Source organism: Sciurus carolinensis, chromosome 16 (assembly GCF_902686445.1).
Source record: "Sciurus carolinensis chromosome 16, mSciCar1.2, whole genome shotgun sequence".
NCBI lineage: Eukaryota > Metazoa > Chordata > Mammalia > Rodentia > Sciuridae > Sciurus > Sciurus carolinensis.
The window spans coordinates 67,460,823-67,476,659 of NC_062228.1; the positions used below are offsets into that span (position 1 = coordinate 67,460,823).

Sequence of the window (15,837 nt, forward strand, 5' to 3'; positions counted from 1 at the left end):
ATTTACCAAGAAAACAGATTCATACCTCACTAACCAGAACACAAAAAACAATTTGTCCTCACCCTACAGCAAAACTGAGAGACACGTGTGTCACTGACGAGGAGCACAAAGGGGCTGAGTGCTGGGAAACATGAGGCCACCAGCACAGAACTGCTCACGATCCACTGGCCTCTGTTTGCAGCTAGGGTCATCCACATGGTCAGTACAGTGTAGACTGAGTAAAAGGAAACAAAGGAGCTCACCAGGATCAGGATGGTGCGTGTGGCCCTGACTTCATGGGAAGGTCTGGGGCTGCGGACATGGCTGTGAATGTGCTGGACTCGTTGCTTGTGCCTGTGCAGGACCAGGACCATGGAGCCACTGGCCCAGGCCATGAGGACCAGACTCATCAAGTCAGGGGAAAAGTATAAGACAGTATATAATGGGCTACCACTTTCTTGCATTGTCCAGGAACAATACCCATGATTCCTATCTGTACTGAGATTTTCCTTATTCAATGGTCCATTTACTACTAAAGGTAAAAATGAATTTATCAAGATATGCATGGTCCAAGAGAGGAAACAGCAGAAGCTGATGAACTTTGGGGATTGAATCTTGAGCGTGATCCACCTACAAAGATGTGAGTTGAGCTTAATGGCCTGGAAGCCATTGAGGAGGCAGAGAGTGCTGAAGGACACCCCTGTGGACATTCTGTGAAAATAGAAGACAACTTTACATCCAGCATCACCCAGGAAATATTTCCATCCAAAAGCCACTATTGTTTGAGGGATCCCTTTGAATAACAGGACCAAGCAGTTGGCTATGGCCAGTTGACTGAGAATTAGGTCTGTGGGTCTTGCCTTGTTTCCAGTGAGCAAGGAGAAGCTGTATAAACAAAGGAGGGAGGAATTTCCAAGGATCCCAACTCCAGTCTGAGTGAGGAAGATAAATCCCAGTTCCAAATTTCCAGCATCCATTTTTATATCAGCATCTAGAGGGTGTTGATTTTGACAGAAGTCAGAGGAATCAGTGAGAAAGAAGCAGAATGTCTCACACAGTGCTTTTCTGTGTCTTCACTCACACATCCTTACTTTAAGTGGGCATAGACTCTGCATGCTTATTTGTGCAGACGTGACTCACTGAAGAACTGCAGTGGAAATCGCTTGGGCTCTGCCTGCAAGGGGAGAAGGACTGAGAGCATGAGGTGGCCACAGACCTCTGCAGTGGCTGAGGGGAGTGGAGCTCTCTGCACAGATCCATCAGTGTGGCCTCAGAATCCTTCCACCATGACTGAGGAGTCAGGAAAGTCTTTGAGTGTATCGCAAATTTTGTTCATTGATGAGTATTTTGTCTGCAAGAAAGACCAGATGAGTGCCGAAAACTTCACTCAGCAGAAACAAGTTGGATGGGTATAAAAGTTGTCACACAGGACATAATTTAAATCCCTACTGTTCACCTTTACCTTATGGTATGAGCCAGACTCCTCTGTATTAGTGTTACAACTCCCGATCTGATTTTATGTAACCCTCTCTTCACGATTTCTCAGTAATTCATAAGCTACAACTCTCTGACACTTGCTTCTGGAGGTATATTCCAGGAACTTAAAGGTAAGTGCTATATTTGTTTATTACATATTTATTAAATATTCCATATGGGGCTGGGGATATAGCTCAGTTGGTAGAGTGCTTGCCTTGCAAGCACAAGGCCCTGGATTCAATCCCCAGCACTGCAAAAAAAAAAAAAAATGATATGCACAAGATTCATTTATTTTTTGTCTTTATCTTCTTTTTTTGTTTCACTGATTTTTTTTAATTTTCTTCTGAAGGTTTATTATTTTAGGTAAAATAGTTGAAGACAGACTACAATGATATATTGTACAAAAAGACTAGAAAATAATTTAAGAGAGTATTTTAAGCACAGGGTTCTAACACACTTGTAAGTGGATCTGCTTCCCATCTTGCAGGGGAAGGCTGGTAGCCCTGTCTATGCCCACCAAGTGGAGGCCTTTCTTCAAAAAAGGGCACCTCAGGAATGGTGATCCAAATCTCCCTCTTGCAAAAAAGTGTTTTCTTCATCAAAACAACCTAATGACACCAGTAAATCCTTCCACTTCTGCAAATCTTTCCCAGCAGTTTGTTTAAAGTCTATTATCTACTAAGTCGGCTATGAGGGATGGCTTTATCAATTTACTTTTTTACTTTAATGGCCATGCTGTGTTACTTTGTATGTCTTGTGATTTTTTGTTGTTGAAAACTTGACATCTGAAGTTTATGTGGTGACTCTGAAGCAGACACTCCATTAAATGCAAAAACACCATCCACTCAAAAACTTTATAGTATTACAAAGTGATAAAAATTTCCCACACCTCTATATAGTTATCCAGTTTTCAGGAAAGAAACAACCACTTTAGTTATTTCCACTGTCTTTTCAGTTACTAGATCATGATTTCAATTTCATGAAAACCAACCCATCCTAAACCAAGAAATAAACAGCAGCATTCTAGCCAAACCACATCAACTGAAAAGGATGCTATCTCCTGTCCTTTTTACCAGCTTTCCTCTTTCCAGAGAGTAAGTGCTTAGGTTTCATATCAAACACATGCCTATCCGCCTCCCCTTTCTTCCCCAAGCGATTCATCTTCTTCTGAGCATTCTTCATCATGGTCTTGGCTTTCTTCACCATCTTGACATCCCGGAGCCCAGAAACATCACGTGGAGTTCGAGAGCAACTCCGACTCCGGGCTATAGAAGAGGGAGGAACAGATTCTTCCCGCTTTCTCTTCCTAGTAACACTCCGAGATCTTCTTGCCTGGACTGCATAGTGGGCGTTGTCTTTATCGTCCATGTCAACACCAAGGCTACGCATCTCATTCTCCAAATCTGTCCGCTGAACCTTCTTAGCAGTTCGAGGCATCCTGGGTCCCTGTGTATCCTTTTCCTTGGATTGTAGGATTTTCAACTTCTTTTTCTCTCTAATTTGTTTTGCCAGCTGTCTGATTTCCACCATTTCCTCATCTTCACTTTCAGATTCACTATCATATTCCCCAGCAGTTGTTCTTAGCTCTTCTTCTTTTTCTAATTCTTCCAATTTCTTCATCTTGGCAGGATCAATATAATCAGCTACATTATGGCCTTCCCAGATCTCTGGTATCTTATCATATTTTTCAGATGAATTCATTAAATCCCAGTATTTTTGAAGATCCAAAATATAATCATCTCCCATTTCCAGTTCAAGATCTCGTTCCCTTTTTTTCCTGGGCTCCCCAATTTCCATTCTCTTCCTGCGTGCCACTACTCCTTCTGGGATGAAAGGGGGCCTCTCCTTATCATCTATCTTGTTTGGTACAGCTAAATGCAATCTGTTCAGCACCTCATTCACTTTATTTCCTTTCATTTTTTTTCCACTCGGTGAGCCAAAAGCCTATCACAAGCCTCTGTTTTAACTTTAATAACACCTTCCTCAGTCAGGGTGCTGGTCTTTATTACAGGGAATCCTTTGGCCTGCAGGTCTACAAATATTTTCTGATCATCTTCAGGAAGTTCAGCTATGCGTTTCACATCACATTTGTTTGCTACAATTATAAGAGGCTTATTGATAAAGAGAGGTCTGATATTCTGGAAGAGTTATAATTGTTCTTTCAGCCCGTGTCCACACTGTTCAGACAAGTCCATGACATATAGAACCGCAGCTCGAAGGTGGGCCAGGGCTGTGATAGCCTGCATCTCGATGGTGTTCCGATCCTCCAAAGGATGATCCAAGATCCCTGGAGTATCTACAACCTGCCAACGCAGATACTTATAATCCATGTGCCCAACAAACAGAGACTTGGTGGTAAATGCATAGGGCTGAACATCCACATCTGCTCTTGTCACCTTATTGATGAAGCTGGATTTCCCAACATTTGGGTACCCACAGAAAAGCAGAGTCCTTGTATTTGGGTCAATGGTTGGCAAACGGGATAAATGTTGACGCACTTGTTCCAAATACTCCAAACTCTGCCTCTGTCGCTTGATAATGGTGCACATGCGCCCGAGGGCAGCACGCTTCAGCTGCTTACAGCGGTAGAGAGAATCGCCGTATTTCATAAGCCGTACGTAATCTTTAGCAACATTGTCCACTAGATTTTTGGCTATATTAATCTGTCCTAGAGCCAACTTGTAATGATCCTTGTCATAGAGAATATTCATCAAATCTGCATAAAATGGATGGATATCATCCAATTTGGGAAAATCTGTTACAATCTGTGAGAGTCTGTCATGGTAATTCTGCTGAGTAAATTTGACTTTTCTCATATAAAAATGTCTAATGCGATGAATTTGGTAATGTTTATGAATCACTGTTGGAGTCTTTCGCTGAGTCTTCGATAATGTCAGGTCAATGAAGTCCTTGGCGGACGGCACCACCGTAATCTTCTTGAAGTTATAGTGCGCCATGCTGACCGCGAGTTGCACGAGGAGACCCGGCGAGACAGACCGGACTTCCGCCGTCGGGAGCAGGCGGGACTTCCGCCATCATCTGCGCACTGCATTTCCGCCCTCACTGATATTTTTAGTGTGTCAGTAAGCTCTGTGATTCAAGTTTGCATTGTTCAGAGTTTTTCAGAAATGCATATGTTTCTAAATATCAGAACCGATTTCTATGGATTTTTCTTCAGGATAGATTCCTAATTGAAAAATTCAAGTCCAGAGCAGTATACAAAGCATGCCATATATTTTTAATCAAATAGAAAACATATAAGTAAACAGATAGAATGTTATCACAGTAGGAAAGGGGTGAAAGTTTGTGAATTTTTGTTATAGTTTTGTAATTTTTTTGTTATAGCTTTGTCTTTGTACGAGTGTAAATATTTTATATATTTTTAAACTGTTAAAATAAGATCTTAAAAATCCATAAAATGAAATATGAAGTGAACAAAAAGTGAGATTATTGTGTGTCAGTCTGGTGGTTTATTCAGACCAAAAAATAAAACTAAAATCCTGCCTGTGTCTTTAACACACACACACACACACACACACACACACACACACACAGCTGAACATAAGTAAAAGTAGTTAAGTCTGAATAACAGAACAACATCATTGTCACCATCCGTTTTTAATATTATAGTGTAGTCTTGGAAAACGTTACCACTGGGTAAAACACACATGAGATCTATCTGTGTTATTTCTTACAAAGCATGTGGATTGCTAATTATGTGTATAAAAGTTTCAATTAGAAATATCCAATGAGGGAAGTGGTAGAGCACTTGGTTAGCATGCACAATGCCCTGGTTTCCATCTCGACAACCAAATGTACATTTGCCAAAAAAAAAAAAAAAAAAAAAAAAAAATCTGAGGAGTACGTTTAAAGCAGAAATACTTGAGAAAATATCTAAAGTTCTCTCCATTATCAAGTATCGGCAAAATATCTCTTGGTCAGATATTTGGAAAAAAAAAGTATTACTTAAAATCTGGCAATACTACACTAAAATTAGGTGATTGAAGGAAAAATAAAAGCGAAATTTAAAACTTTTAAAATGTGAGAATCAGAACTAAGTAATAGCAGTGATAATCTTTAGTCCAAGACAAAAGTCATAAAGATATTTTTACAATGTAGGTATATTATTTAGTGAGTAAATGGTAACATGTCTAATCTAAATGGTAACATTTCTAACATTTCTCAATTGTATATAAAAATTATATGAATAAATGACAAATTGGAATCAAGAAAATGGATATTGCCTGATAATTTATGCCAAAAAGGGAAAGGAAGCAGAGAAGCAGTGACACAGAACAAGAAACAAGCACACACACTGTGTATACATACCTATGTTCTTCTGGGTAAATATGCATCTCTCGAGAAATTATCTATTTACGACATTATTGGAGGCCAAAATCGAGTCACCTATTATAGAAATGTCATGTTTCAGTTCTTAATAGGAATGCCTCTATTTTCATCTCACAATTAGAATAAATAACACAGTGGATTTTGAATATAAAGAATGACAAATCTCAGGGCTGTTGTGACTCAGTGGTGGAGTGCTTGCCTAGCACCTGTGAGGCACCTGATTCAATCCTCAGCACCACATAAAAATAATAAAAAAAAAATAAAGGTATTGTTTTCATCTAAACTAAAAAAAAAAAAAAGAAAAAAAATGACAAATCTCCTGGGGAATATATTGGACTGTATTTTTAAAATTTTGGCTCTGGAAGTTATCATTATCCATGATCCAAACTAGCAGCCTTGTAATTTTATGGCTATTAAATAGAAATGAACAAAGACATCATATTAAAGAAATTAAAATTAAATGATAAAATATTAAATCAGAACATAGAAGAGGATGCTGTCAACAATAACCACAGGAGTGATATTCATTAGATGATTAAAAGACCAAAAGCAAAAACTGTCAAGGAACATGAATGGGTAGTACTTAAGCAACACATTCATGCACTTGAAAGAAAGTCTGCTTCGCAAATGAGCATAAAAAGATGAATAAAATCAAAAGCACATTCTATCATTTTCAACACTCAAATATATTAATTTGAAAAAATATCATGGGTCATATTTCTGATACAAAATTTAATTTTTCATGTGCTATCACCAACCACAATTAATCAAATATGATCTAAAAATTCATTAGAGTGGCATGATTTTAGAAGGCCTTCTGAACGTTTTTGGGTGTGGGAATGCACGAATTGACACATCATTTCTGACTCTGTTTACTCACACCTTATACCTGAATAGCATTTAAAGTATGATCCAGAAGCTGGGATTTCTATAGAACTGTTTATTTTGGATTAAGAGAAGATGTATGTCTGGGTGTGGTGGCACACACCCATAATATCAGCAGCTTGGGAGGCTGAGGCAGGAGGATGGAGAGTTCAAAGCCAGTCTCAGCAACAGTGAGATGCTAAGCACTCACTGAGAACCTGATTCCAAATAAAATGCAAAATAGGGCTGGGGACATGACTCAGTCACTGAGTGTCCCTGAATTCAATCCCCCATACCAAGAAAAAATGGGAAAGAGGGAAAGAGAAGATGTGTTCTTTTTTGCAACCGAGAGACCAATGAAGATTTCACTGATCTAAACAAGGGATGTGGTTAATGGTATCCCTTGGATGATAGAAAATTAGAGGCCCTGCATAGAAACAATCACAAATCATTATAGATACATTGTATATTTCAGGTCATTAATGTTCAGTGGAAGAAAATTGAACCAACATTTACATCCCTAGCTAGAGGGATTGAGTGTGGGGAGTACTGGACTCACTGTGACCCTGTGCACGTGGTGGACTGGCAGGACCTTGGACAGACGTGCACAGCAGGGTGTCACTGAGCCCTGGGCTAAGCAGAGGGAATCTCAGAGCTCCTACTGGACACATGCAAGGAAGGGAGATCTCTCTGGAGATATCCTCACCAATTGCCAGCAGTGTTTTTTTCTGAAGGCTGGGAAGCAGGAGAGGAAAGAGGAAGGGAGTGTGTCCAAGTGAACACTGACCTTGGCTTTATACATCGTGGGCTCAAAGGTTTCTATAACACAATTTAAAATTGAAATAGGAAAATAGGAAACCAGTATTTTATTGAAAAATGGGACACAAAAGAAAGATGATGAAGCAAAATAAGATAAAGGATAAAGGAAAGGACTCAGCATCAACTTCAAGAGGATTCATAAATTTAAGTGAAGCAACAGAGAGATGCATCAATATAATTTACCTGGGAATTTATAACATTTCCACAAACCATGGGTCAGAGAGACTTGCTCCTGCTGAGGGTGTTGACCTGGCCCCCGAGACCTGCAGTGAGTCACAGGAAATGGGGACTCATCATGCCTCTGATCTGGGGTTCTGCAGAGACACTGGAGGAGCCACATTTAGAACCTCATATTCTCAGAGTGGAGGGTGGACCTGATTCTCTAACGAGTAACTGGTAAGAACTTTCATTTTCTCATTTGAAAAATAATTATCATTTTACATTCTGGACATGAGGTTGGGATGGGGGATGTGGGTGAGAGACAAGAGGGAGATGAAGATGCAGAGAGACAGAGGCACTTGATGCAGGAGAGGGTCAACCCAGAAGGGCAGAGCCCTTGCCGGGCAGACACAAATGCTCAGATTAGGGTGAGAGTAAAATAAACAGGGGGCTTAAAAATCTTGCTAGATATCTGAGTGACCTTTGTATTTTGAGATTTATGGTCCTCATCATTCTTTTTTCCTTATGTCCACAATATTTTCCCATTCTGTATTTACATAAGGTTTTCACTTTACAAGTGAGAGACCAATGAGGCTTTCACTGGTCTAAACAGGGGATGTGGTTAATGGCATCCCATGGATGATAGAAATTTAGAGGCCCTGCACAGAAACAATCACAAAACAGAAAAGAGCACAGGCACATCCACACCTGCAGCTGCTCCATGTCTGCCCTAGTGGGAGCTCAGCCTCCTTATCTCCTTGTTTGAAGCATGCCTGTATCCTGAGGTCTTCAGCCTGAGCCCTGTTGTGGGCCATGTGTTTAGTGAGAGAAAAGTGAGGAGTTTCTGAAAGAACCTAACTGAGAGGAGAGAGGAGAGCTCGCCAGAGTGGCCACATGCCTCTGCTTCCCCTAGTGTTTGCTCCTTGAATGTGTTTGGGTATTTGTCAATCCTTTATCTACAAATCTGTGTGTCATCTATCATCTGTGTGTCATCTATCAATCATCTGTGTGTCATCTATCATGTGTGTCATCTATGATCATCTATGTATCATTTATCACCTATCATCTATCATCCGTCATTTATGTAATAACATCTATCATCTATGTATCATCCACCACCCGTGTATCACCTACCACTTACCTGTCACCTGTCTTCCTATTATCTACCTAAGGTTTTTGTTTCCAATCCCAGAAAGCCAAAACATTTTTAAGACTACTTAATCTTGGGTTTCCTGAGGTAAATACTTCCTAAGAACCTCATACTTCCCCAAAGAGAAAAGCTACTTACCATGTGTGGATTTCCTCCCAGGACAGGGATGCAGAGGTGGCATGTGTCCGGAGTGTGGGTGAGACACTGGAGCCTCAGATAAAGGTCTGGGAATGCATGACCTCACCTCCTTGCTGGGAGTGATCACCATGTCACCTGGAAGTGCAGTGACAGTGTCCTCAAAGGGGCCTGCAGATGATCTCTGAGGAGAATTTTGGATTGTGCAGAGCACTGACAGATATTAAAAGCAATTAAAAAAGATATCCAATAGGAATTTTAAAAACAATTAAGGAAAGCATACTTTTTTATAATGCATTTTTTTTTGTAAACCAATGGGATACATCTTGTTTCTCTGTACATGAAGCAGAGGCATTCCATTTGTGTGATCATACATTTACCTAGGTAATAGTTTTTGATTCATTCTGTTATTTTTTCTCCCCCCCACCCCTCCCACCCCTCTTATCCCTCTATACAGTCCCTCCTTCCTCTATTCTAGCCCCTCTCCCACCCCCCATTATGTGTCATCATCCCCTTATCAGCAAAATCATTCATACTTTTAAATCAACAAAATCCACTTTGAAGGTGAGAAGAGAGCCCTGAAATCTAGTAAGTGAGAGATGGATGCCAAAAACAGGTTTATCATGGTTTCTTAGCTGATCTGAAGGCTGTATTTCCATGGAAATTCTTCCTTGAGGGCAGGGAAAGACAATGGGATTAGAGTTATTCTGCATCCAAAGTTGTATAAATGAACAGGATACCCATGCTATCATATTTGTTCAATATTTTGACTAATATTTATTGGGTAGTTTATGGATTTCAGGCTTGTTTCTAGGCACATGGATTATACCAATATACAAAATATAAATATTAGTCTACTCTTCTGGAAGTCACTGTGCAGCTGTGGAAAAGGCAATAAACAGTGCACTGTTCAAACAAATCCATTGTAGATTGGAAGGCGATCTGTCCTAAGGGAATTTGAGGAGCAAGGTACAAGTGCTGCAAAGTCCAGGCCTTCAGATGGGCTGAAGTTGCAATGGCTGTCCATGTTTGGACTCAAAACAAAAATAGTTTTAAGGAAATATTTCATATGGTGCAGGAGGACATACCTCCTTCTTTCTTTGCAATTCTTGTATGCTTATTTTCTTTCGTTAATATCTCAAGTACCATCTCAGGTTTAGCCCTGAGTATAGCACCATGTGCAGCCACCCTATGTTCACTTTGATCTTATGGGGATATTTTAACCATGTACTGTGGGTTATGATACCTGCCAAAGCACCTCTGTAGATGTTATTTACAAGATTACAGAATATACCTTCTCTTGTATCCTTAGATGCATACATGTTTTTGTGCATTTATGTTTTTGTCTTTCTGCAAGTTATTAATTTCATATATAGTATGATGAGTATGTCTTATTTTCATAACAGGCCAACTTTTTTCTATTATGTATGCATAGAATATATTATTTTTGATCATTTGTACTATCTTTTGAGCATCTTTATGGTATGTTGGGAACATTGTACACTTTGGCAATGAATAACTTGTTATACATTTTAAAAATGAATGGGCATTCTTCTACATGTCCTGAGTATGGTATTCAAATTTAGGAAATTCAACATTGATACAATAGAATTAATTTACAGACTATATTCACATTTAAAAATTATTTTTATCAATGTCTTTCATAGTTATTTTAGCCAGAAGCAAAAACACAGGATTGGGAATTGCATCAATTTCTCATTTATGTCCATTCTTCAGTGATGGGAAGCAGTTTCTTACTCTTTCCTGGAGTCCGATTTTTTCTTGCTGTTATTTAGAAACACGGACCAATAGTTCGTAAAAATTTCCCCTCAGTTGGTGTGTCATGGGATTCCCTCATGATGAGTTAATGTTTTACATTTTGTTTTTGGCAAAACACTGCAGAAGGCACTGACCAGCATGTGGACAGCCAGAGAGATGGAGGTAGACCTGGGGACTGAGGCCTTTACTTTGGTCCAGGGTGTAACCTGAGCGGACCTCCTGTGGAGGGCTTTAGCTGGAGACTTAGAGCCAGCAGACGTGAGTCCTGTGGGGTCAGACTGTGGCTGAGTGGCCATCAGTGCTGTGAGTGCTCTGTATGTGTGTCAGCAGGGCGAATTGAGGAAGTCACACCATGTGTTCCATAATGTGGGGGTAACCAAGTGATTCACCAATTTTTCAGATGATGCACTTGTTACGGTTTGGATTTGAGGTGTCCCCCAAAAGTTCCTAAATTAACAGAGAAATTTTAAGAGGTAAAAGTATTGGATTCTGTGAGCTGTAACCTAATCAGTCCATCTACTTTGAATGGAGTGACTGAGTGATAATGAAGCGGGTGGGCTGAAGTTGGGTCACTGTGGGCGTGCTCCGGAAGTGTTGGTTGTCCCTGCAGCCTCCTCCACCTTTCTTCTTCTGCTTGGCACGCCCTTTCTGTGGCAGTTTGCCTTACCTTGGGCAATGGAGTAATGGAGTTGACCCACCATAGACTAAACGTTTAAAACTGTTGGCCAAAATAAACTTTTCCTCCTCTATGTTGTTCTTGTCAGGTATTTTGGTCACAGTGACCAAAAGCTGAATAAAGCACTAAAACTAAGTTTTGATCATTTATTTTCTTCTATTACGATTCTTTAATTTTATATGTATTTTAAATGAACACCTTCTTTCAATTAATACTTCTTCCTCATTGATACCAGTTCAAAATTGCCTCTAACATATTGACATCTGTGACATATTGACATCATCTCAACTTTCTATATCAGTAATATGAGACACCATTAAAAAGTGTCTATATACTATAATGGCGATATTCTTCCAAAATTATTTTTGTAAAGTTTTGCTCAAATTGGCATTAGATTTTTAACAATATTTTGTCATTAAATTACCATAAAGCCTTTAAATTATTATAATTACAAAGCATCATGCTTTTTTGTCTTCCTGTTGTTTAGTCTTCATTTCATGTATAACATGATGAGTATATCTTCCTTATTTTCATAATAGACCAACTTCTTATGTCTATTTTTATTATTTATTTACCCCTAAATTTTGAAAAATGACATGTATACAGAGAACAATACAAAAATTACCTGGCCAGCTTAATAACTATTTCTAAAATTAGCATCTGTTTAACTTTTTTTAAATTTTTAAAATTATTTTTTAACGTTTTACAGACTACATTTTGATTCATTGTACACAAATGGGGTACATAATTTCATTTCCATGGTTGTACATGATGTAGATTCACACCATTTGTGTAATCACACATGTACACAGGGTAATGATGTCTGTCTCATTCCACCATTTTTCATACTCCTCTCCCTCTCGTTTTCTTCTATATAATCTAAAGTTCCTCCATTCTTTTCTCACTCTCCACAGCCCCCCTTGCTCAGGTGCATAAGTACAATATTCATAGCATGCTAGAGTCTTTTGTGCATTTTTTTCAATTCATTTACACAAACCAAAATTGATTTTATGATATTCCAAGTAAGCATTTTCTTGTTATTATTGTGAGTTTTAACATTAATGTATTAAATCTGTATCTATGTGGTTTAGTTTTCTCTGTTTGGAAACTTCATACAAATGTAATCAAATAATAAGGATTATTACATGTCTATATCATTTGCCCAACATGTTAGTAACTTCACCTTTGTTTCTGTATGTTTGAGTTAACTTTTCAGTTTAGTATAACATTCAGATATAAATACCCAAATAAAATACATTTCTGTATTCTCCTTTTGGAGACTTTTGTTTGTCTGCTTTCCATGTTTTTGGCAGTTAGGTATCATTACTATACAAACACCTGCCATGTGTATTTGAATGCACTTGTGTATCTGGAGTATGCAATGATGACAATAAATTTGTTTTGCACAAGGCTGAGTTTAAATTATTACATAATGCCATTTACTTTGGGCTGCCATTAAAAAGCACCAGAGGGCTGGGGATACAGCTCAGTTGGTAGAGTGCTTGCCTTACGTGCCCAAGGCCCTGGGTTTAATCCCCAGCACCACAAAACAAAAAAACAAAACAAAAACAAACAAACAAAAAAAGACATCAGAGACAGGGAGCCTTAAATGACAAAATTTTATTTTCTCATAGCTGCAGACCTAGGATGTCTAAGATCAGCCTGCCCACAGACATGGTTTCTCTTGAGGCCTCTCTCCTTGCCTGCTAGGAGGCTACTTTCTTGTTGTGTCCTCATACAGCCTTCCCTCTGTGTGGGTGCATGCGGAGGGTCTCGTATGCTGAGGAGGTTGGTGGTTGTGTTGGGACTCATGCTCATGGCCCCACTTAACCTTCAGTGCCTCCTTACACGTTCCTTATCACCCAACAGAGTCACATTGTGGATTATGACTTCAACATCTGAATTTTGTGGAGACATAACAAGTGCCAAACTACTCCAGAATACTTTTGCCAGTCTTCACACCCACTGGAATTTTTTACTATTTAGTAATTTCTTCAGTGTTAACCACACTGAAAATATCAGACTTTCACCAAATTTTCAAGTTTATTTTAATCTGCAGTTTTCTTATTGCTCAAAGATTAAGTGGGTTTTTTTTTTCTTTTCATCTTTGTCATTTATCTTCTACAATTCAAATCTAAAGTGAGTATATACAAGAGCTTTATCAACTTTTGATAGGAACTCTTTCCTTAATTTGCAGAAGCCCTTAAATTCATCGTCTACGTTCTCACTCACAGCAGCCCCAGCATCTCGCACACATGCCATCTTTCGGGACGTGAGTGCCAGCAGAAGCCCGCCGTGACATCGCTGGTGCACGGACGGGATGCTCAGTGCTGGCTCAGAAGCCTCGCTCTGTGCTGTGGCAGACACGTAGTATCCACTGCCTCCTGACTCTTCCTCCCACACAGGCACCACACACTGGACTCCGGCCTTCCTGCACCTTTAGGAGAGGTGCGGACGGACGCCGGCTAACTGAGAGGTGCGGGTGGACGCCGGCTAGCTGAGAGGTGCAGATGGACGCCGGCTAACAGAGAGCTGTGGGTGGACGCTGGCTAACAGAGGTGTGGATGGACGCCGACTGACTGAGAGGTGCGGGTGGACGCCGGCTAGCTGAGAGGTGCAGATGGATGCCGGCTAACAGAGGTGCGGGTGGACGCCGGCTAACTGAGAGGTGGGGATGGACGCCGGCTAACAGAGGTGCAGATGGACTCCGGCTAACTGAGAGGTGCGGATGGAGACCGGCTAGCTGAGAGGTGCGGGTGGACGTGGGCTAGCTAAGAGGTGCAGATGGATGCCAGCTAACAGAGGGGCAGATGGACGCAGGCTAACTGAGAGGTGCGGATAGACGCCGGCTAACTGAGAGGTGCGGATGGACGCCGGCTAACTGAGAGGTGCGGATGGACGTCGGCTGACTGAGAGGTGCAGATGGACGCGGCTGACTGAGAGGTGCTGGTGGACGCCGGCTGACTGAGAGGTGCGGGTGGACGCCAGCTGACTGAGAGGTGCGGATGGACGTCGGCTGACTGAGAGGTGCAGATGGACGCCGGCTGACTGAGAGGTGCGGGTGGACGCCGGGCTAGCTGAGAGGTGCGGGTGGACGCCGGCTAGTTGAGAGGTGCAGATGGACGCCGGCTGACTGAGAGGTGCGGGTGGACACCGCCTAGCTGAGAGGTGCAGGTGGACGCCCGCTAACTGAGAGGTGCAGGTGGACGCCCGCTGACTGAGAGGTGCAGGTGGACGCCGGCTGACTGAGAGGTGCGGGTGGACACCGGCTGACTGAGAGGTGCGGGTGGACGTCGGCTGACTGAGAGGTGCGGGTGGACGCCGGCTAGTTGAGAGGTGCAGATGGACGCCGGCTGACTGAGAGGTGCGGGTGGACGCCGGGCTAGCTGAGAGGTGCGGGTGGACGCCGGCTGACTGAGAGGTGCGGGTGGACGCCGGCTAGTTGAGAGGTGCAGATGGACGCCGGCTGACTGAGAGGTGCGGGTGGACACCTGCTAGCTGAGAGGTGCAGGTGGACGCCCGCTAACTGAGAGGTGCAGGTGGACGCCCGCTAACTGAGAGGTGCAGGTGGACGCCGGCTGACTGAGAGGTGCAGATGGACGCCGGCTGACTGATTGCCCATTGGCCCGGGCCTTGTTCCGCGTTCCAGTGGAGGCCACCGAGCCCACGGCCACACACCAGGAACCAATGGAGCAGGGCCGCTCACGGAGTTCGGTCCCGTCTCGGAGGCGTCGCGAGACCACCCCAGGCCAGAGTAGGGGAAGGTCATTCTGCGGACAGAGAAAGGGAGCAGGCTGCGCGTAGGCCCAGTACTCCGGCGGGGCAGCGGCCGGGTCCGCGGCCAGCCGGTGTCTAACGCGAAACTGCCGGGCGTTGACGACGGGGCCTCCTCCTTCCTCGCCCAGGGAGGCGGGCGCCGGATCGCGCGTGTCAGAATGCGGGCCGCGGACGGGAACCGGCGAGGCACACGGCCCACCCCGGCGACTCCGTCCCCGGACCGACCTCGCTCCGCACAACTCGGAGGCCTTGCTGCGCCCAGGCTGGTTTGTTCAGGCTTCTCGGACGGAGGCCGCCCGCTCACGGGCGCTTCCGGCCTCACTGGGCTGGGACCGCGGGTGCCACCCGGCGGGTGCCAGCGCGCAGCTCCAGCGTCTCCCTCTCATTTAAGCCAAGAGTGAAGCGAAGCTCTTCCACCAAGATTTCTCATCTTCATTCTGAGATCTTATTAAGTGGTTTCTCATTTGAAAATCGCCTCCGAGGTTTTCCTCTCGGTCGCCTCTGCACAGATAAGAAACCGCCGGGAAGCAAATCAGGGGGCCTGGCGACCCGAGGCACGGCCGACGTCTCGCCGGGATCTGCGCGGCTTCCAAGCAGACGCCCCTCCCACGCCCGCCGGCCGGTGCTCCGGGTCCTGCCGGGATCTCCGTCCGGCCCTGCCCGGTTCCTCGGG

General features: G+C 42.7%; 2 protein-coding genes across 2 annotated transcripts; both read right to left on the reverse strand.

Annotated features, from left to right (window-relative positions):
• Nucleotides 1-29: 29 nt before the first annotated feature.
• LOC124966257 (vomeronasal type-1 receptor 1) lies at nt 30-2,189 on the reverse strand. The gene is made up of 2 exons (XM_047527289.1): nt 2,170-2,189; nt 30-1,044 (listed from the first exon to the last, which is right to left on the reverse strand). The coding sequence occupies exons 1-2, from the start codon at nt 2,187-2,189 to the stop codon at nt 30-32; spliced, it is 1,035 nt and encodes a 344-aa protein (XP_047383245.1).
• A 255-nt stretch (nt 2,190-2,444) lies between these two features.
• On the reverse strand, nt 2,445-4,429 carry LOC124966682 (GTP-binding protein 4-like). Its single transcript, XM_047528231.1, is given in 2 exon segments — nt 2,445-3,377; nt 3,380-4,429. Coding segments are annotated over 2 exon segments (1,902 nt in total). The 5' UTR covers nt 4,413-4,429; the 3' UTR covers nt 2,445-2,508.
• Between the last annotated feature and the right edge of the window lie 11,408 nt (nt 4,430-15,837).

Coding starts and splice junctions, on each gene's coding strand:
- LOC124966257 (XM_047527289.1), bottom strand. CDS start 2,189: ATGGCCATTAAAGTAAAAAA. Junction 1,045..2,169: donor ATGGCCATTAAAGTAAAAAA/GTAAATTGATAA, acceptor GTGAAGACACAG/AAAAGCACTGTGTGAGACAT.